The sequence below is a fragment of the Arvicola amphibius genome, chromosome 1, assembly GCF_903992535.2.
Source record: "Arvicola amphibius chromosome 1, mArvAmp1.2, whole genome shotgun sequence".
In the NCBI taxonomy this organism is placed as follows: domain Eukaryota; kingdom Metazoa; phylum Chordata; class Mammalia; order Rodentia; family Cricetidae; genus Arvicola; species Arvicola amphibius.
The window spans coordinates 69,444,712-69,467,831 of record NC_052047.1 but is presented as its reverse complement, the minus strand read 5'-3'; the positions used below and the strand labels follow the sequence as shown (position 1 = coordinate 69,467,831).

At 46.3% G+C, this 23,120-nt stretch overlaps 1 protein-coding gene across 2 annotated transcripts in view; it reads left to right on the top strand.

The window, feature by feature from the left end:
- The first annotated feature begins 2,428 nt into the window (after window positions 1-2,428).
- Window positions 2,429-23,120, top strand: part of Kremen1 (kringle containing transmembrane protein 1) — a 70,650-nt gene continuing 49,958 nt past the window's right edge. For both annotated transcript variants that reach the window (XM_038332696.1, XM_038332687.1), the window contains exons 1-2: window positions 2,429-2,542; window positions 19,663-19,825. In XM_038332696.1, coding sequence (XP_038188624.1) covers window positions 2,452-2,542; window positions 19,663-19,825 — 254 coding nt within the window. In that variant the 5' untranslated portion in view covers window positions 2,429-2,451. The remainder of the gene's footprint in view (window positions 2,543-19,662; window positions 19,826-23,120) is intronic.

The window sequence follows — 23,120 nt, the reverse complement described above, 5'->3', positions numbered from 1 at the left end:
GTGAACCAATAAATTTATTTGGCTTTACTACAGGAACTTGAGTGACTCAAAAGCAGACATCCCACCAAAAAGCCCTATCCTACCTTGGGTAACAACCTCCGAGAAACAGCCCCGGAGAGAGCTGCCTTCAGCAGGCCTTCCAAGTCCTGTATGCTCTAGCTGCATCTCCCGAGATCACAAGCACCTGGGACAGAAGTGAGGCTGGAATCCCAGGTTAGGCTGCTGGGACACGCCCTTCCTCTAGAGAGGGTGTTAGCAGTCCTTCGCAGTTATCACATACTAAGTGATAATTTTACCGCCCTTGCTCCAACCGTGGTCAGAAACTCTGCTTAGTAATGGCCAATACTCATGGTTCATGTTAGGCCCTAAGTAAAAAAATTATACAACAGACCCACGTGTGGAACATGGAGGGTGTGTTCTCACTAGCAGGTGGAGGGTGTGTCCACTGGGTAGTGGGGGCGTCCACTCAGGAGCACCGAGGGTTCTTGAATTCAGAAACTACAGGGAAAACAAACAATTGAACAAGATTCTTCTTGCCACAGCTCTGGATGGTGTGGGTGGAGAGGGACAGAAAGGCAGGCGCCTCGTGGGAGGTAGCTACGCCCTTGGGGCCCCTGCTCTGGAAGCTACTTCGTGATTGTGGCCAGGCAGGGGGAACGCAGGCCCAGTAAGAGGGCGAGGGGCACAGGAATGGGTGTATCCCATGCAGACCAGGGAATCTCGCAGGGCTATGACCGCCCAGCCCTGCTCTGGGCGCAGCGAGTCGGCACAGGAGGGCAGATGTTCCTGCCGCCCATGAGGGCGCAGGCCCACACTTGCCTGTCCGGGACCAAGGACTTGAAAGCTCCCGGTGCAAGGCCCGGACCTGTCCCACCGTGCGTCACCGTGGCGTTTTAGGAGAGGGCAATAGGAAAATCCCTGCTGCCTGGGGGTGTGAGGAGGAGGAAGGAGATTTGAGACATGGGGCAGGGTGGGGGAGAGAAGGGTGAGGGGAAAGGGTCCTGCCTCGCGGAGGCCAAGTTTAAGCCACCAGCTTTCTGGAGCCCCAGTCTCCGGTGTGCAGAAGACACAGCACCAGCCCCATGGAGTTGAGCATTTTAGTTGCTTCTATCTCTTTGAATCTTGAGGTCTTTCATTGTCCCTATTTTGCTGATGGTTGAGCAAATACAATATATAAATAGTGTCACTCATTTTATGATAATCAAAAATAATTTAACCAGGAGTGGGGGCACACACCTTTAATCCATCACTTAGAAAGCTTAGGCAGAAAGATCTCCGTGAGTTGGAGGTCAGTCTGATCTACACAGTTCCAAGTCAGCCAGGACTGCACAGTGAGAACCGGACTCAAAGTAATGATAAATAATAATAAGAAACTGGTACAATGGCTCAGCAGTTAAAGGCAATTGTTATCAAGCCTGATGGCCTGAGTTTGATTCCCAGAACTCACATGGTACAAGGAGAACGGACTCCCTCAAGTGGTTCTCTGACCTCACACATACACACATACATAGACAAAATAATGTATGTATATTTTACCCCTCTGTGTAACAGCTCTGACTGTCCTGGAACTCGCTTTGTAGACCAGGCTGGCCTCTAATTTACAGAGATCCACCTGCCTCTGTCTCCTGAGTGCTGGGATTAAAGGCGTGCGCCACCACTGCCCGGCAATAAATACAATATTTTTTAAAAGAACAGTAAGTTGCCCTAGTTGACAAAGGATGCGATAGGATTCTATACAGGGTTCAGTGGGCTGTCGCTTTGATAGTTGCAGGACTGACTTCTCCAGGAGAAAGAACTCCTTGTTTATTGAGCTCCTGCTGGGCTAGTGCGTGCTTTCCAGGCACCATCTCATTTTGTACAACCGCCTTGGAGAACAGATGGTGTTGACACTTCGCTTAGCAGAAGGCAGCCCCGTTTCCTTTAAACTTGTACAAAATCTTACCAGTGACCAAGTGGGATACGAGCCGAGGGGGTCTAACAAGCCTTGGCTAACCACTACCATGAGCCTAGCAAGAGAAGGCTGTTTGGTTACTACCGCTGTGGTGGAGCCCGCGCGTGGGTCACGACCCAAGTGAGGGTGGAGCTGGGGTCATTGGGCGCCCGGCCTGTCAACCCCGCCAACCCTCAGCGTGAGGACACCCTCACCTGTGGACGCCTCACCTCCAGTGGCCTCGCCTAGCGGCCCCTGGGGGCGGAGTCAGGAGAGGCGGAGGCGGGCTTGGGGGCGTGAGTGGCAAGCGGCGGGGTGGGGCGAGCATGCGCAGTCGGCCCCGCTCTGAAGCCTTGCCGGCGGCCGGCAGCCGGGGCGGCGCTGAGGAGGGCGGGCCGGGGCGGGCCGGCCGGGCGGGGCGGGGCGACGCTGAGCTCCGTCTTGCTCCCATGGCCGTCCCCGGCTCCTGGTGCTGCCCCCTCTGCCCCGGGCCGCGCCCGGGGGTCCCGCACTGACGGCCCATGGCGCCGCCCGCCGCCCGCCTCGCGCTGCTCTCCGCCGCTGCGCTCACTCTGGCGGCCCGGCCCGCGCCCGACCCCCGCCCCGGCCCCGGTGAGTGAGACCCCGGCCCTCCCCTCCCCACGCCCGGCTCTCCTTCCCTCGCGCGTGGACCCCGGCGAACGCGATGCCTGGGCTTCTGTCCCGGAACCCGGCGTGGATGCGCCTGTCCCGTTACCAGGACTCTGCCCCGCGCACCGGCTTCGAACTTCCCGGGATTCAGCTCACTGCTTGCGGGAGAGAAGGGATGCGTGACGGCTAAGGTCGCCCGTACCAGTGCAGGCTACACCGAGTCCGGCGTCCTGCTTCCCAGGCCGAGTCCCCCGCGCGGTCCGCCCGAGGTGGTGTCCTCAGCCAGGATAGAAGCTGGGGCTCTGCTCAGTTTCCCCACGCCCTTCCTTGCCTCAGAATCCCTTCCCGTAGAAGAACAGGCATGAGGATGTTGTCCGGCCCAGTTCAGTTTCTTTGAGGGTTGTTGAGTGCTGAGCATATACTGGTGAACCTGCCGCTGGGGTCTCCACCCTAAGTTGCAGATTGGGATGTTGCAAAGACAGGGTTTTGCTGATGAAAGAAAACTCTGGAGTTGCTTTGTTTTCTTGCCAGCTTGGATTAGAGAAAAGGCTGAGAGTTATTTTCTGTGTGATTTTAAGACAAACTTTGAGCTCCGTGAACCTCGGTTAGTAGATCTGTAAAAGGGAGGAAGATGATAACTCACTCCCGTGCCGAGTGTTGGTGATACACTGTAGGCAACATGCATAGAGTGTACCACCATGTACAAACGGCCGTTAGTAAACACTTAAAATATTTTTTATAGTCTTTTACAGTTCACTAAAGACTAGACACCTGGTTTACCCTGGGAATCCTGGCAAAAGGCAAAAGTGGGCTTTGGAACTGCAGAATGAAGGGTTCTGAACACTCCAAAACTGAGGCTCGGTGCAAGTGGTTTCTAGGTGATTGGTGCCTTGTATGGGACTTCTATAATTTGCCCATTTCTACTGTTTGTATTATGTGAGCAAGGAGGGAAGGACGTTCCTAGAGCCAGGACGTGCCAACATAACTGTAACCTAGTAACCCCTTAGCTCCACTTTGTCATCGATGTGTTTGGAATTTAGTGTACTCTGTGGAGAAAGAGGTGCTGGTAGAAATAGGCTGGTTTCCCCTGTGGAAAGGGCACTGTAATATAGCTCTGAAAAGCGTCGTGAGCCTGTTCGGCCAGTGCTTGTTGGGAGGTGGCATGTGCTAGGCACCTTTGCCTTGCTAGGTCAGATGCAGCTCTTGGGTAAGTCGGGATGCTTTTGTTTAGGAGTCTTGGGTATGGACAAATGCATGGCTGTTGGGAGACAGTTTGTGTTTCAGATGCTTATCAGCCCGCTTTCTTAGCATTCTGCTACATCAGTGCTTTTGTGACATTTCCCCTCTGGTTACAGAAGCAGTTTCAGAGATACACCACATGGTTTTCGGCATCACATACTGTCAAGAGCCTAGCCACTAGTTTGTTAAATCCTTTCCAATTAAAAAAAAAAGTTGTATACTGAGAATATGCCAAACTTACCATTTCATATTTTGTGATACTGTAATTTTCTCTAAAATTTTGTGGATGGAAAAAATTATTTCAATACTTATATTCTGCACAACTTTGTAATATTTAAATTACTGGTGGTTTGCATTTTTGAATGCTGACTTTATGAAAACAGTTAGCTCATTCCCCTTCTGTGTTATTCTAATTATAGTGTGTAGTCAACCCCAAATGATCTCCTGTCTCTCCATTCTTCTTTTGACGTGCTTTCTCTTCTTTCACAACTGATAAGAAGGAAGATGGATATTTAGTTTTAGTGGCGGAGTCTTTTCTAGCCTCTCACCATCCTCCCCTACCTTCTCGTCTGGAATTTGTTGTTTAAGATAGCAGTGAGCCCTTTTATAAATCTTGTTGTTTTGTGTTTTTGAGACAGAGTTTCTCTATGTAGCCTTGGTTGTCCTGGAACTCTTATCTGTGGACCAGGTTGGCCTCAAACTTTGAGATCCGCCTCCTCTGCCTCCCGAGTGCTAGGATTAAAGGTGTGCACCACAATGCCCAACTTTCATTTTATAAATCTTAAAGCAAGAAAGTATTGCATTTGGGCTCATTGCTAACAAATACAAGTTGGTGAGCCCAATAAACTATTAATGTGTGCTCAGAGTTTAGTATAGATAGACCAAAAGCAAAATGATTAAGACAAACTTACAGCTTCATAATTTCAAAATTGGGAATTTTTGGCAGTAGGCAGTAAACCATCTTTAGTTTAGAATCTAAAATCTCTAAAGTGTTTTTCATTGGTGGTTATGAACATGGGGGTATAATGTCTTGAATATGGAGGTCAGAGCACTTTTGGGAGCCAATTTTCTTTGTCTATTCTGTGGGTCCGAGAGATTAAATTCATATTTCCAGGCTTGATTCAAACACCTTTACCTCCTGAGCTGTCTTGATGGCTCCTAGTTTAGAATTTTTGATCCTGGAACTCTCATGAGGCTCTAGACCAAGGCAAAACAGTAAATTAGGCTTTATCGGCCATAGATGGCCACAGTTGCAGTCACTCACCTCCAGCTCTGGAGGCAGAGTAGTCAAGACGAAATGAACAGGCATTGCTATTTTTTTGTTTTTGTTTTTTTCCAAAACAGGGTCTGACTATATAGCGCTCTCTCTCTCTCTCTCTCTCTCTCTCTCTCTCTCTCTCTCTCTTTCACACACACACACACACACCAGGCTGGCCTTGAACTCACAAATATCTGCTCTCCTTCTCAAAGGCTGAGAGCAAAGGTGTGTACCACCTGAATGCATTGCTGTGTTTTAATAAAACTCTTTGGACATTGAAATTTGAATCTTTATATATTTTTACATGTTTTAATATATTGTCCTTTTGAATTTTTATAATTAAAAGCTTACTTATCTAATCATAACTTAGTTTATGGGTCATGATTTGGTCCATAGGCTGTACTTGTTCTAAATCTTTCACTAGTTTAAGTGTTTACTGATCTGGAAAAAGCAACAAAGAGGGCTGATTTTGGCGAGTGGATGAACCTTTTACCCTTATTATGAATTAACTTTGACGTACACATGCGAGTCGGGCACAGTGGCATGCTATCTGAAGGCTGAAGTAAGAGAGTAGTTGGAGGCTCGCAGCCTGCCTGTACAATGTAGCAAGGAGGAAATGCTAGCTAAAATGGTAAATTTTGTACTTTACCATGATTTTTAAAAAGATACAACTGGGAAAAGCTTGCATACATAAATTTCGATCATTAATAAGTGGGAATTCAGTGTGATTGAGTGCACTGCTTAAGAAAATAATTCCTGCCTCCGAGCCACCCCCTAGTTTGTTCACTCAGCTCAACTGGCAGATGCTGCTTGAGGTCAGGCAGCAGGTGGCACCAGCCCTGAGACCTAGAGAAACAACCAAGGGGGACAGGGGAGGAAGAGTCCAAACTCCGGGCACTTCCTAAGCCATTGGCTTTTACTGCTACACTCTGCTGTCCCGTTAAGACAGCGGTGTGCTTTCGATAGCTGTGTTTTTTCTTTTTAATTAAAGAATTTTGAAAAGCAAAGTGAAACACTGGAACATCACAAGCCGCTGTGCTTGTGCGCTGGACAGCTCATGGGAAGTGCTTGGGAGATGCCCACAGCTGATGTCGGTAGCTTTTGTCTGAGGTTTTGCCTCCTCAACGAGAACAAATATTAGGAATTGAGGTTCCCCCAGCACCCCTGCACAGGTTTAGAAGTGGGAGCGCTTCCTCCAGCCTCTGCTCCATTTGGCAGATGCATTTCTGACTGGTGCAGGGTGCAGCCTCCGCACAGGTAAGAAGGATGAATGGCATTCCTTCTGTATTCAGTTTGACCTTGGCATTTGCTCTAGAACCAGGAGTGTTCTTTTAGGTACGGTGGGCACTGAGGTCCAACCATGTTTTTTCCCCTTTCTTGTTGTCAGTGTTCCTCCCAAGGTGCGATGTTGTGTCCCTAGACCTCATCCTCTTAAGACAGTCTGTATTCAGGCAGAGCAGGGAGAGAAGAGGGGCCGTTGTAGAAATGTTATTCTATACAGTTTGCCTTCTCCTCCAACTTCTTCCTAGGTGAGCACTCCTTAGGTTGTCCTTGAACCAGCCTGAAAAGGAATGAAGTGGAGGGCACTTTATAAAACGGCCATCTTATGGCAGAGTTGGTAGTGTCCCTCTTACTTCTGCAGGAGAGCCCTCTTGGGGGTTCTCCCCTGCGAGGACCAGCTTCCAGATTCTCCCGCCACAGTTTAATCCCTGGCACATAACCAAAGCATTAAACTTTTATTGTTCAATTTACCGCAAGGGCGAGGCCCTGTTCCTAGTGGACTAAGGAGGCCGTGACTGCTTCCAAAACCCGAGTGTCACAGCACATTAGCAACTGCAGACTCTGAGGGCTGGATTTCTTTCTGTTTGGTTAGATTCTTGGTTAGAACCAGAACAGTATACTCACACTCAGAGCTTTAAAGCCAGGAAAGAGTAAAGACAGCATAGGCAACTTTTAAAGATGAATCATAATGGTGGTAGCCATGAGTCTGTGTGAGGACACTGTGTGGTTTCTTTTTACCCTCAAAGTAGATACATTATGGTGTTTGTAGCTTTCTTGGTATCCCCAAATCAAATAACAACATGGCAGCCAACATGGCAGCTTTCTAGAATAGTAGGGATTGCTAGCCAATCCCATCTTAGTATGTAAATTACTTGCTGCTGTTCAATCTATAAAAATTCATCTTCAAAGAAAATTACTGGGCTGGTAAAAATATTTTTAATAATGACCACAGAAGTCATATTTATTTTTCTTTGAAGTTCTTCCGAAGAATCTTCTGGTTCTAATCAGTTTGTTCCCACATAAAATACAGTGGAAATCTACAATAATAAAATCCCCATTTCTCTGTCTATGGGGAAATAAACAGGGTGAGGACTGTCTTTTTCGGGGGCTTTCCCCTCGCCTTGCCCCAGACTCAAAGCCTCTATTACTGGTGGGTGTTTTGGCATCAGTTAAGGGCCTTCAATCCTTCCCTCCCTCCATGTTTTGCTCTTTCATTAAAGTGTTTCTGTTGTCTAATTATATCCTTTCAATCAAATTAGAGGCTGCAGCATCTGGTGAGGGCCCTAACTGCTGCCATCTGCACCTCGTGCACACAGGCCTTTTCAGCTGAGAATCACTCAGCTTCCAAATGGCAGGAAGAGATTTGGAAACAGTTCAGTTGGAGAGGAGGTTAGCTTAAAAAGAGCCTCTTCAAAGGCTGGGTGCACCGTCCTGCCTGCGTGATGTATGCATGGTTATACAGGACGTCATTGGCTTGGCTCACCCGAGATTCTTCCTAAGTGCTTCTGGCAGCTGAAGGGTTCCTAATTGTCTTAGCTGAAGTGACCAGGCTTTCTCCTCCCTGTTATGGTTTTGGAGGGCCCCAGTAGAGCTGAGAACGTCTCCCTTGAGAACAGTCTTTTGTTACGTGACCACTGGTTAACGGATGTGACACTTTCTCTTCATTTGGCCATTTCCTCTAACTCAGTGATTTCAACAGAAGGAGATTTCACTCCCCAGGAATAATTTGTAATACTTGGAGACATTTTTTTAATCGTTACGTGGGGGATGCTATTACTATCCAGTGGGTTGAACCTGGGTGCTATTAAACACTCTAGAATGTGTAGAGTGGTCCCCTACGCCTGAGAATCACCTATCCATAAGGATGGTGCTGAGGGAAAAACCCTGCCCTGTGTCGTCATTTTGTCTTTTTACTGTGGCCTAAGAGCAGGCAACTCACATCAACATCATTTTTACCTGTCCTGAAACTTGCTCTGTAGACCGGGCTGGCCTCGAACTCACAGAGCTCTGCCTGCCTCTGCCTCCTGCACGCTGTGATTAAAGGCGTGCACCACCACACCCAGCCAAGACGTAGAGTCTTGCTGGAAATGACAATTCATATCTATACTCTCAACACTCAGAAAAGCTGAGGCAGGAGAATCAACAGTTTGAAGCTAGCCTAGGCACAAACAAATTCCGTCTAGAAGAAGAAGGAGAAGGAAGAGAAACAACAGCATGACATTAGATGTGGTGACACATACCTAGAATCCCAGCATTCTAGGTGGAAAGCAGGGGTCAGGAGTTCAAGGCCAGCCTCTGTTATAAAGCAAGTTTGAGGCTATCTTGGCTTGCATGAGAGAGACCCTATCTGAGAAAGAAAGCCCCTTTTCTATTGTCCACATCTAAGTTCCTTTAGCATTTCCATGAATTGCCTTCTGTAAACCTGCAGAGAGTGAGGACACCTATGATTTCCTGCCTTTCTACTTCCACTTAAGATTGTCAGATTAAGTATAGGATCCCCAGCTGGATTCGGGTAACCACAAAGTAATTTTTTAGTTTCAGTGTACCTTATTCAATGTTTAAGAATAGGTCTAAGAAATTATTCAGTAGTTGGGTTAGGGGTAGGGGGAAATTTGCATTTGTTTGTTTGTTTTTCAGTTCTGAAGGTAGAATTCAGGACCTTGCAGAGCCTGGGCATGCTCTCTACCATTGAGCTACATCCCCCCCCCCCCCCCCCCCCCCCCCGCCCAGTCCCTCCTTAGCACTGATCTGAAGCTCAGATGTAAAGGAGCACTTTGTGCTTCCATTTGCTGAGCTGACACACTGCATGAGACTTTCTGCCTTTACTCTGTTGGCCACCCTCTGTCCTCGGCCTGCTGCTCCAGGTGTCTACGATGACAGCACTGCCACTCCTCCTCCCTGTATAGATCACAACCGGGCTGAGTCCTCCCTCAGCTCTGACTCTTCTCCCTGGCCAGCATTTCTGAAGTGTGATTCTTGAGTTGGATTTTTAAGTGGGGATCAATTAACAAGTGCTTATCAAATGTCTGCTGCATACTGTTATCTCTCCCTAGGACTTGTTTGCCTCCTTGCCAGAGCGTAGAAGCCGGTAACTATTGCTGTAGGGTTAGCTTTTACGATGTGCTCCAGAGATAGCTTGTCCACCTGGCAATTAGCCCCTCCTCAGGAACACTGCTATTATTTGGCCATCCTATATCAGGTAAAGGGAGCTGGAAAGCCCAGAACCTGGCTTCCATGAAACAAGGACCACACCCTGCAGGGCTCCATTATTGGAGAACTTGCTGATCATCTGACAGGCAGTGCTGATAAAACTTGTCTGGAATCTGGGTTTTATAAGTTTATTTAATGCATTTTTAGTCCAATTGAGAGCTTTAGACAGTGCAAAATAGGATTGGTAGGGGCTCTAGATATAACTCAGTGGACCATATCACTTGCCTAACACAAGTGAAGTCTTGATTGAGGTCTGCAAAGAAAAAAAGAAATAGGATTGCTCATGATCATGAGGCAAGGTATAGCTGTGAACCAGGTGTTTCCCAGTTACAATATACTCAGAATATAAAAATGGCTCAGTCGGCAAGATGTTGGCCTAGCCCACACAAAGTTTTGGATTCATTCCCAGCACCAAGTAAAACATGCTTTATCACCCAGTGCCCGGAATCCTATCTCTTTTAAGGTAGAAGCAGGGAGATCAGATGTTGAAGACCATCGATCAAGACCAGCCTGTCCTAAAAAACAAAAGGCGCAGGGGCAACTTTATCGTCTAATTTATTAATTTGTTATTTTGTTTGTTTGTTTGTTCATAGAGAGGAGCTCATGTAGCCTAAGCTGGTCTTGAACTATAATTTTTCCGCCTTTGGTTTCTGAATGCTGGGGTTATAGTTATCTGTCACCATGCCTGTTTTATTAACTGATGGAGAGAGAACCCGGGGCTGGGCTACATCCTCAGCTTTTGTTTGTGTTTGGAGACAGTGTATCTCTATGTATCAGAGGCTAGCTTTGTGTTTAGTCCTTCTACCTCAGCGAGGATGACAATCACTAGACACCAAGGTCTGACAGGTTTATTTTTGTTTTTGTTTTTTTAATTAGCAAGTATTTGACTTTTAAGTACTTGACTTACATAGAACTTCCTGGAACTTCTCAGAGGTGATTACCACTGCAGTCAGAAAGACTGGTCCACAGGCAAAGAAACTAGGGTACTTGATTGTGTAACAGAACCCCCCAGCTATGCATTTATTGTCTTCCCTCATTTGACAAACATAAATAAAAACAGCTTTCTGTGAGCTGCCTTTTTTCCTTTCTCTTTCTTCTCTTTTCTCTCTCTCTCTCTCTCTCTCTCTCTCTCTCTCTCTCTCTCTCTCTCTCTCTCTCTCTCTCTCTCTCTCGCAACTCAAGACAGGTTTTCTCAGTGGAGCCCTGGCCATCCTGGGCTATTTTTTTTCTATGTGCCCAAATTTTATTTTGAAATTACAGTAACCAGGCGGTGGTGGCGCACGCTTTTAATCCCAGCACTCGGGAGGCAGAGGCAGGTGAATCTCTGTGAGTTTGAGGCCAGCCTAGTCTACAAGAGCTCATTCCAGGATAGTCTCCAAAGCTGCAGAGAAACCCTGTCTCGGAAAAAAAATCAAAAACCAAAAGCCAAACAAGCAAAAACAAAACAAAAGATCTTAACACAGTGTGTCACAATAACAGTGGGTGACCCTGAAGTGGGTCCCCAAAACAAAAAGGGTTAAATGCTTGAGAAGCTCACCAGAAGGCAACTGGGTGCTTTGAGGCACATCAGGTGGCCGGTGTCTGAGCCGCCAGGAACTATGTGATCTGTTGGTGCCCTTCCTATAGGAGCGGCACTGCCTCTTCTTGTCCCTGCCCTGCAGCAGCTCGCTTTATGTCTTTTTGAGGGCTTTGTTTAGTTTTGTTTTTTGAGAGTAAACTGAGATACTGTCCATCAGAAGCAGAATTCAGAAATCTGAAAATATGTCATGTTTTCTGTTTCCTTATGTGAAAAACATTTTTGTGTGAAATCTAATTTCAAGATTGGACAGGCTATTTGTAGATAAATACCTCAAGTAGAGTACATCATGGTGTTCACATATTATGTGGATAAATGAATGCTCATATCATGAGTCAGGTAGGCCCACGTAGTATGTTGTTGTGCTTACATGTTACATGTGTAAATCAATGGTTTATATTATCAGCACATGATGGACTATGTCCTCTTGGCCCTGACAGTAAAGTCCCTCAAGGAACTTGGTTGTTAATGAAACGTTTTAGGACTCCGCTGAGTCCCCTCTTAAACTAAGGCTTGTTTTATCTCTGTATATGCTAGGAACTGCTCAGTTAGCGCAGAAACTGCCCGGGCTAGGATGACAGCAAGTATGCTTAGCATGTGTGATGCTCAAGGCTTCCATCCTCAGAACACCAAAAAGAAAGGCACTAAACAAACCCCAGCTATCTTTTGTGTACCAGGGAAATGATTATATGTATTCACAATGCCCTAAATCAGTGGTTCTCAGTCTATGGGGTGTAAGCCCTTTGGGGGTCACATATCAGTTATTTACATTATGATTCATAACAGTAGCAAAATTACGGTTATGGAGTAGCAATGAAATGATTTTATGACTGGGGTCAGCACAGGATGAGGAACTGTTTTAAAGGGTCAGAGCCTTAGGAAGGTTGAGAGCCACTGTTCTAAATGGTAAGTAGAAATTCCTCAAACACTGCTGCATATTCATGGTGGCTGTTCCCAGCAAAAACATATGTCAGCAGCAACACCCATAGCGTGTTTCCCAGTGGGCGCTGCCTGTGTGGGAGGGAAGCATACTCCAGATGAGAGCCAGATGGGGCAGGCCATCTCCCAAGACACCTTCACTATTTTGACAACTAGTTTTTAAAAAATTATTTGTTTGTTCATCCATTTATTTTTGGCTATGTAGCCGTAACTATCCTAGAATTTGTGTGGCTCCTCCTGCCTCTGTCTCCTTAGTGCTTGGGATTATAGGTGTGTATATTTATTCCAGCTTCATTAAAAAAATAATTATATTTTAGTGTGTGTGTGTGTGCATGTGTGTGAGAGAGAAAGACAGAAAGACAGAGAGACTGAGCTGCGCCGATGCTCGTGTTGGAAGTCAGATGGATGACAATTTGCTGGAGTTGACTCTGTCCTTCAGCCATGTGGAAGTGTCAAATGTTCTCTCTCTCTCTCTCTCTCTCTCTCTCTTGAGACAGGGGTTCTCTGTGTAGCTTTGGAGCCTGGAACTTACTCTGTAGACCAGGCTGGCCTCGAATTCACAGAAATCCACGTGCCTCTGCCTCCCAAGTGCTGGGATTAAAGGCATGCACCATACTACTACTTTCCCTGAGTATCAAACTTAAATGATTAGTTCAATTGCCTTTACTAACTGAGTTGTTTCGCCAGTCCTCAGCTTCATTTTTAAATTTTTGCTTAACAAATAATAAGGCCCACTCTATGTCATATTTTGAATTTAACCCTCTGGTCCTATGCTTACAATAGGCTTTTTTTCTTGGAATGGTCTTTTATATAATTTAGTATTTTTTTGTTTTGTTTTGTTTTTGATACAGGGTTACCCTGTATATCCCTGGTTGTCCTGGAACTATCTCTGTAGATCAGGTTGGCCTCGAACTCACACAGATCCACCTGCCTCTACCTTCCGAGTGCTGGAATTAAAGGTGTGCACCACCACCGCCCAGCCCCTGTTACTGTTTTTAAGAACATTGTCTCCTAGATCTCCTGAGTAAATTGGGAGCAAGGGGTTCATGGGAAAGGGTAGAAGGGAAGGGGAAAGGAAGGGAGAGGAGCAGAGAAAAATATATAGCTTAATAAAAACAACAAAAAAGAGAATAAAACAAGAAACAAAACAAAAAGAACATTGTCTCCTTAAATGAAAAGGAAACTCTGAAAGGTATTTTAATAGAAATGCTACTGATGCCTAAAAAATTGTAGTGATTATTTATGTGCTTACTCTACTTTGGGCAGAAGTACAGCTTGTCCTATGTTCACGTTGCAAAGTTAATGTGTAATACAAGAAATAATATGTGAGTGTTCGTCTGGAGTCTAGATGGCTACAAACTTGGATGGTTGAGTTTATGATTCCTGACAAGAAGCTAGGGCATATTTATTACAAAGCAGTATGCTATTTAATGATTTTTAGAGTGGCTTCCATTTTTTTTATTATGGGATCTTGAGAAATGCACAAAAATAGTCCAGGAAAGCCACAAATACCTGTTGTGTAGGGTCACAGTTCCCAACTGTGATTACTGTTACTTCATTCTCGGCCCTTCCTGGCAGCACTTAGGGTATTTTGCCACAAATCTCAGATATCATCTCATTTCATTTGTGTGTTTCAGTTCTTATCTCCAAATGATAAGGACTCTTTAAAAAAAAAAAACAAAACAAAAACAGGGGGCTGGAGAGATGGCTCAGAGGTTAAGAGCATTGGTTGTTCTTCCAAAGGTCCTGAGTTCAATTCCCAGCAACCACATGGTGGCTCACAACCATCTGTAATGAGATCTGGTGCCCTCTTCTGGCCTGCAGACAGACATACAGACAGAATATTGTATACATAATAAATAAATATTTTTTAAAAAACAAAAACAAATAAACAAAAAAACCATTCTGTGACAAAGGCTGGCCTTGAGCTGACTGTTTCTCCTGTACACTGAGATTAAAGGTGTGAGCCACCATGCCCAGCTTCCATGTTGATTTCAAAGCAGGCTAAAATTAGCCAGTTAGTTCTAACATGGTCCATAAAGGTGCTGAGTCATCCCATGCAGAACACAGACATAAGTTTTGGTGAATTAAAAGAAACATGGACTCTTATACATGTCACATGGAAATACAACTATAATTCTAGTCTAAAATCAGTAATTCCATAGATTCCCTGTGAGAAAAACATTCTTCTCAGTAGTTTGGAGTAGTATGGTTAGGTCTTCTGTAGCCTAGGTTAGCCTTGAACTTGCTCTGTAGTTGAGGAGGAACTTGAACTTCTGCTCCACCTCCTAAGCACTGGGCTTGCTTCTGTGAGAGGCTCTTGCCTTGGTTTCTGGGCTGGTCTGGAACTCACACTGGTTCTCCTGCCTCAGCACCCTGAGTGCTGGGATCACAGGCATGGGCCACCATGTCCATCTTGTAGCCATTTTCCTATTACTGTCTGAGACCACCAACTGAAGGAAAGGAGTATTTGTTTCTTCTTCTTCTTCTTCTTATTCTTCTTCTTCTTCTTCTTCTTCTCCTTCTCCTTCTCCTCCTCCTCCTCCTCCTCCTCCCCCTCCTCTCCCTCCTCCCACCTCCTCTTCCTCCTTCACCTCCTCCTTCTTTTTAGTTTTTCAAGACAAGGTTTCTCAGTGTAACATTCCTAGCTGTCCTGGAACTAGCTCTTGTAGATCAGGGTGGCCTCGAACTCACAGAGATCTGCCTACCTCTGCCCCCCAAGTGCTGGGGTTAAAGGCATGCACCACCACTGCCTGGTTTGTATTTTCTTCTTAAGTATAATTATTGAATTATGTAATTTAAGTGGCATATATAAATGAAGGTGTATTTTATATTGACAGCTGGATTTTGGTCAGAAAACAATTTGCTTCATTTCTTCCTTTACTCCCCACCCCCTTCTTTCTGTGTGTGCACTCAAGTGTGGGCCTGTCTGTGTAACCCTCGAGACCCTGCCAGTCCTGGTGCAGTCACCCCACCCATCAGGGAGGAGCAGCAGCTTTCTGGGCACCGTGCTGCTGGCCAGGGCTTGCCCACCTTGTACCCTGCCCACAGTGTTCTTCCCACTCTTCTCCAATTAGCCTCTTACATCTCTGCTCAGATGCCGACTCCTCTCCAGACCCTGCCGGACCCTTCTTTTTATAGCACAGGCCACTGTCTGATACTGATGTGGGTTTATGAACCTGTGTTCCCTGTTAACATGGGTACGCCAAGAATCCCCAGTCTATCCGCTCTGCCCTGGGCAGTGTAAGGGCTGAGTGAATGTTGAATGAATTCATGAATGGGGTGTAGACATTAGGTCTCTTGCCTTCATTCATTCTCTTTTACTGAAAATGTGATTTTCTTTGTTGTTTTAGCCTCTCCTTGCTTATCTGGACACAGCTTCCGTCAGTTTCATAGCTCTAGAGAAGAGGGGAGGCCGGGTCCACACCCTGCTGCAGTCAAGATGCATAGATAACAGTCCTTAGCACTGTTTCTCTATTCCTCACCGTTGGCGTGCACTAGGCAAGTCTGGTTTTAAAAAAATCATTAAAATCTAGTATGCTTATTTAGAGTGGAATCAAGAACCACCCACCACACCTTTGACCTTATTGCTTGAGAGGTCGGGGCAGGAGGATCAAGCCTTCAGTTCAAGGCCAGTCTCAGTTAGCTCTAGGTTAGCTTGAGCTAAACAAGACCCTGTCTCAAAAAAAAAAAAAAAAAAAAAAAAAAAAAAAAAAAAAAAAAAAAAGAGTAGATCCGAGGAAAATGAACAGAACCAGAAAAAGCACATTCCTGCTGCTAAATGACATCTCGACCCCATTCATGGCACATTCTTCTATGGTACAAGTACGATCATCTGAATCTCTGGGAACATAACCCACAGGATGCTGTGTATTGCCAAGGCTATTGGTGTTAAAGTCTATTTTGATGGCTTTTGATGACTTGTGAGCCATTGGCCTTTTTATTTCCTTGTTTGCTTGTGTGAGACAGGGTCTTTGTAGCCCAGGCTAGACTTTAACTGACTTTATAGCCAAGGATGACCCAGAATTCCTGGTCCTCCTGCCTCTATCTCCCAAATACTGGGATTACAGGTGTATTCCGCCATGCCCTGCTTTCTTGCCACTTTTAGATTTGATTTTCTTTTTATTTGTGTGGCCTATTTGTGTGTAAGCATGTGCCATGTATTGGTGCCTGCAGAGGGCAGAAAGGGCATTGGAGCTTCCGAAGCTGGAATTCCAGGTAGTTGTAAACTGCCTAATTTGGGTGCTGGAAGCAGACCTCAGGTCTTCTGAAAGAGCAGCAAGCACTCTTAACAGCTGAGTCATCTCTCCAACCCCTCATTTTTTTAAAATGTATTTTTAATTGTCTTTATTTAAGGTAGGCAGCATAATGTATTTTTGTTTTTGTTTTGAGACAGTCTCACTACGTAGCTCTGGCTGGCGTGGAATGCTCTCTGTACACTAGGCTAGCTTCAAACTCTCAGAGACCTGCCTTCCTCTGACTCTGGACACTGGGATTAAAGGTGTGAGCCACCACACCCAGCCCTGCAACATCATGTTTTGATGTATAAGATTAGATAGGTCAGAAAGCAGTTGACAGAGGTTGGCCTGATTGTTATGGTTTTGGTCCCTGTCCTGTTAAGAGACAAGCCACGCCCATTCCCTCCCCATCCGCTGAGGCAGGCTGATCTTCAGCTTCCAGCCTGAGCTCTTTCTCTTTTTCATCTTCCTCTCGGAGAGGCAGCTTCGCCTCTGCCTCTCTCCCCACTTCTCTGCTTCCCACTCCCTCCCTCCCTCTCCCTCTTCCCCTCCCTTCCCCCTTCATAACCCCCTTGAATAAATATTCAACCTCACCATGTCTCTGTCTTCTGCCCGCCCGCCCTGTGTCTCCCTGCCTGGGACCAGCCACTGCTCGGGGACCGGCAGCTGTCTGCCTGGGACTGGCTGCTCCCAGAGCTTGCTGCTTGCCGCCACATGGCCCGCCACCACCACTCGGGCCACTGCTCTGGGACTTCATAGCATTTTTAAAAGAACACAACACTGATATTAATAGAATCATCTAGTCCTTAAAAAGCAAAAATATAAGGCCGTTGGTGGTGGTGCACACCTTTAATCACAGCACTCAGGAGGCAGAGGCAGGCGGATCTCTGAGTTTGAGGCCAGCCTGGCCTACAGAGCAAGTTCTAGGACAGCCGTGGCTACATAGAGAAACCCTGTCTTGGAAACCAAAACAAAAAAAGCAAAACAAAAATAAATAAATACCAATCTTCTTAAAATAAACAAACAAACAAATAAATAATAAAAAGAATCTAGTCTTGTGACTCCAAGACTGACTAGGCAGCAGAATTGCCTAGGTTGGAATAAGGCTCTGACGTGAAACACACCACACATATCTTATCCCCTCCTCCCATCCCTTCAAATGTAGCTGCCCTTGGTATCTATCTGTGCAGTATTTGTTCTGGTCCTCTGAGGAGTCCGCAATGCTCACGTTCTTGTTTTGTAGTCTTATGTGCATCCCTTCGTGTATTTTAAGTCGTCTTTCAATTGTTTAGAATACCCAACGCGATTAGAGTGCTGTGTGAGTGGTTTCGGGGAGTGATGAGGGAAGAGATGAGTGTGTGTGGAAGCTGGGTTTAGAGCTGGACGTGTGTGTATCCCTAGTGATAGTGAGCACCGTGGGCCAGACGAAGGAGGCAGAGAGGCAGAGATGAGAGGGGCTTCTGAGGAGGCAGTGTTTATCTTGCAACTAGAAATATTAGAGGAAGAGCATTTGGGCAGGAAATGGGGAAGTGTGTTCCCAGGATTAAAAGCAGACCAGTGTGGTTTGACCACAGTGAGTGAGTAAGGGAAGAGCTGGGCTTACAGCAGGGAGGCCTTGAAAATACCCACAAGACAAACCTTCATTCTCCCGGGACCTCTGAGTTCTGTGTGGGAAGTGCGTTGTAGAGCTGAGGAGGCATCCCTGAGACCTAAACTGTTACCCCATGACTAGTGGGGCCAGAACAGAGGTTCTAAAGATGAGAAGGGAAAGGGAGGTACAGGAAGTCAGCAGGGAACTGCTGTTGGTGAAGGAAAGAATGTCACTGACGGCTTCTGCTAGAGTCCCGTGGGGCATATCCTATGTGGGGCGTGAGCAATAGCGGTGGTGCACACTCATACATGACGTAGATACTAGAATTGGTGTGGATGGTGGCCATTTATCCACAGAGCTGGTCTGCGACAACCCAAGACAGTAAGCCCAAGCTGAGCCTCTGGTTTTGTGTCTGTCACTCTGTGCTGAGCCGCCGCCCTCTAGTACCTTTGAGCTTTTGTGTTAACGCCCTCATGGTCCATAAGGACCCACATTTAACATATTAACGTTGCACCAGGCATGATAAGTTGCTGTGGTTTTCTGTGTCTCCTCGGATTCAGATTTTTTTTGAGCTATCCATAAATGGTGCCGTTCCAGACAAAACACAGCGCCTAACTGGTAGGAGGAAGGTGTGACTGGGAGGAAATGTCCGGTTTCTGAGTAGTCAGAGAAACATCTTTCGGAATAGAGCTGTGTTCCTATTGTCCGCATGCCTGGTACTCTAGAGCAGGCACAGGCACTGCCCAGTAGAAGACAGCATCACGTCCTTATTACCGGAAGTTATAGGTCGCTGTGTGCTAGGAGGAAGAACAGAGGAAAGCTAAGAATGTCGGTGGAACTCCTCCAGACTGTCAGGGTTCTAGTGATACATCTTAAAGAAGTGTTTGAAGTGCTTCTATCTGTCAGCTTCAACTAAGCTAATTTTAAAAAATTGTTCTTTGTACTCTGCCTTTCTCATGAACCTCTGTGAATTTAATGCATACAATATGTGGGAGGAAGCCTGTCAGCCTCAGCTCCCATCTCCCAGAGTCTGAGAAGCGGATTTTAGAAGTGCATGATTGCACCTGCAAGGATTCGTCATCTCGTGGAATGGGACCTGAGACCATTTTCAGCACATTTTCTAGGAAAGCATTGCAGGAGGAGGTGAGAGAGCGTGCTGGCCCCGCCCTCCATTGCCCCCTGTTTTGTTGCACCTCAGACGATGCTGGGAGGACTGTTCCTCATTACCAGGGAATGTGAGTCATTCCCAGATTTGTGTGATTGGGATTCCAAAGCGTTGCTGTATCCGATGGCCCTTATTAAATCCAAGTGTCAGAGCAGCCTTTCAGACTGTAGGGGAGCACTCAGTTACAGCTGGTGACCTGGTTCTAGTTACCACACAGAGACGCTGGCGAGAGCAGTGGCCCCCTCCGAGTGCCCAGAATTCCATGTGCGTGGCTATTTGCAACAATTCTAGATTTGGGGATTTGTCTCCTGACTCACGTCATTGGGCTCCAGTATATTTCAGCTCCATGTTTATATCCTCACTGGGACCTGTAGACTTCAAGGGGAAGTGAGTGCCCCAGTGACCCAACAACCTGTTGCCAACGGTGCCTAGCGTTGCAGGGCCCCTCTTTGCAGATTCCCTCAGTCCATCGGGCTGCCCAGGATCTAGCAAACACAATCCATTTCTAGCTTGGTCCAAACAAAACAAATAAAACATTCACCAGAGAGGGAGGAAACTATAAATGTTGCCAGAAAATTAGTATGCTGTTTTTTTCCTTCTTCCAGAGTGTTTCACAGCCAATGGTGCAGATTACAGGGGAACACAGAGCTGGACAGCACTGCAAGGCGGGAAGCCATGTCTCTTCTGGAACGAGACATTCCAGCATCCATACAACACGCTGAAGTACCCCAGTGGGGAAGGTGGTTTGGGTGAGCATAACTATTGCAGGTAAGATGGGCCTTTGTGCTGTAGGGGGATCTCTGGTTCTTCCAGTTCTGTCCAGCCCTTCTCACAACAGCAATGCTTTCTTGTCTCCTCCTGACCAACTCAGCCACATCATTCTTATTAAAATGAATTAATCAGTGCTGGAGAGATGGCTCAACAGTTACGAACACGGGCCGCTCTTCCAAAGGACCCAGGTTCAGTTCACAGCACCCACAATACCGCTCAGAATAGTCTGTAACTACAGTTCTGGGGGATCTGACACTTCTTTTGGCCTCTGCAGTCACTGCCGATGGGAAACACACACAAGAAATAAAAAACATAAAGATGAATCGGTCTCTTCCTCTGTTCCTGTCTGTCTCGGTCTCTTTCTCTCTCTTTTCTCTAACTTAGTTTGCTTTCATACTGGCTTTCAGAGCTGTGTCCTGTCTGGTCACTCTTGTCTCTTTGGGAGGATTTTCTCAGGTGAGTCTCCCGCCAGTGAGCATTTTACCAAAGCTGCTGGAGATGTTCAGGCTATCTGGGACCCAAACCTCCCTCTACCATGTTCCTAGGCTGTACTTGAACTCCTGGATTCAGGTAGCTCTACTCTTCAGCATGCTAGCTGCAAGGAAGCAGGCATGTGCCACTTTGGGCTCCAGCAGGGAACTCTGATCTCACCCCATGATCTTCAGGTATATATTTATGATTTTCTTGGGAGATGAGCCCCAGCCTTGGTCAGGTTCTAAGACTGAGAGAGTTACTAGACGGCCCAGTGGTTAAGGTACTGCCTGTGGAAAAGTGAGATTCAGAGTTGGGATCCTGAGAACTCAAGTCAGTGCTGGGTTGTTGTAAAGCCTACCTGCCATTCTAGTGCTCTGAAGGCAGAGGTGAAATTCCAGGAGCATGCTGGCTACCTAGATGAGCCATATTGACTAGTGTGAGACTCTGTCTCGGTGAAGAATGTAGAGATCGAAGGAGAAAGCCTCCAAAGCCAACCTCATACCCCCACATGCATAAATCCACAGGTTCGAACATGTACATATATGTACACACATACCCACGAACAGACAGAAAGATAAAAATAGAATTACAAGTGTTTAGAAACTAGAGGAAAAATCCAAGCGCCTTGTTTATACCTTTCAGCTCCTTACACCCGAGACGGTGCTAGCATGACTCATGGTTCAGCAATGCGTTGAATTTAATCATTCTTGGGACAGGTGCACAGGCTGCCTCCTGCACCATTAGGACAAGAAAGAGTGCAGAGCTCTACTCTGAGTTCTGGTTGTTGTACATGAACATCTCAATCACCGGGCACTGTTGACCCAGCTGAGCCAATACATATATTTCTGCATTGTGTGGGCCACTGTTTGCCTTCCATCCTCTGCATGCCCAAGCTAACACTCCAGGCCTTTGTGGTGTCTTGCCATTACCAGGCTTGTAGTCCATGTCTCTTTACATCATTTCTATCCTAGCTTGCATCCACGGACCACCCCCAGGAGTGCTGTCGCTGTGGTTCTTCGTGTGTCAGTCACTGTAGGAGCGTTACAGGTTTGTTACAAGCCAAGCATGGTTGTGTGCATACCTGTAATCTCAGCAGTTGAGAGGTTCTGGGAAGAAGATCAAGAGTCCGAGTTTGAGGCCAGCTTGGGCTATGTAAGATTCTGTCTCAAAAACCTAAATCAAACAAAGTAAAAGCTTTATTTGGTGTTTGGATATCCTGAGCCCTGCCTGGCAACACTTCCAGGTGCTAAGTGTGCCATCTTTCCACTCTGCTGTCATTTGTATTTTTTAAAGATATATTTTATTATTTTAAATTGTGTCTATATGTGTTTGCATGGGTCTTTACACAAGTGCAGGTGCCACAAAAGGCAAGAAGTGCCAAAACCCCTGTAGCCGGAGTTAAAGAGGGCTGTGAGCTGCCTGAGATGGATTTTGGGAACTGGACTCCAGATCCACCTGGAGAACAGTGCGTGCTTTTAACCTCTGAGCCACCTCTCCAGTCCCTGTCCTTTGTGTTTTATAGTTAGTGCTTCTTGGGCTCATTAATCAATTCTTCGCTTATTTTCAGAGTTCTGCATATTAATATTTTGTATACATCAAAGCTTACAGTCTGCTAAGGTGGTTAGTGGGGAAAGGTGCTTGCTGCCATGCTTGAGACCTCAGTTCAATGCCCTGAACCCAATGACAGAAAGAGAGGACCCACTCTCTGGATGTGTGCCATGCACATGCTCACTCACAAGTGCGCACAGACTTACTGCCGATAAGTAAGTGAATGTTTAAAAAAAGTGCTAGGGAGATAGCTTGGTAAAGTGCTTGCTCAACGATCTGGCTTTGATTCTTCAGAACCCATATTTTAAAATGTACTCTGTACCAGGTGGTGGTGGCACACATCTTTGATCCCAGCACTCAGGAAGCAGAGTAGATCTCTGTGGGATCAAGACCAGCCTGTTCTACAAAGCAAGTTCCAGGGCAGCCAGGCCTGTTACACAGAGAAACCCTGTCTTGAAAAACAAACAGACAGACAGACAAAAACCCTTAAAACAAGAAAAAATCTGAGTGGTTGTGCTCTTATAATCGCAACAGTGGGAGGCAGAGACAGGCAGATCCCTGCGACGCTGGCTTGCCACTAGGCAAGTTTCAGGCCAGTGAGAGAAACCCTGCCTGAAAATTAAAAAAAAAAAATGATGAGCTGAGCCTCAGAATGACACCCAAGGTTGACCTCTGATCTTCAAATGTTCACTCATGCACAAGCATTCACATGAACATGCATTCACACACACTTGAACATGCACACATACATGAGCATGCATAGACAGGTGACCATGCTTACACACACATACCCCACTGTTGCTCCATCTGCTCCATCCCCTTCCTCTAACATATGGCCACTTGTTGTCTAAGGTGTTTTTGCTTTCCTTGGCAATGCTGGGGGAAATGCTCTCCACTGTGCTGTCCCTGAAGTATCTCCTGGTAGTTGGTTTACCCTGTTACAAAGAATTCCCAAATCTCAGAAGAGCTATTTTAAATTTGACTCTAAGGTAAGTTTTAAATTTCAAATGAGAGAAAAGCAGCATTTTACTAGCTGAGTGCATGTGTCTGCCCGCAGGCTTGCAGGAGTGCGTCTGTAAGCACCAAGGGCTGCACCTGAGGGCTGTGAGCACCTTGCCCCAGTACCTTTCCCCTTAACTCCTTGGACTACAGCCCTCTGGTTTGATGGAATGTACCAGACCTGAATTACCAGTTTATACTTCAAAAGGGGAGAGGCTGAGCCTCTCACGTTGATAATATCACATCAGAGCCCAGGCTTTTTGCTTCAGCG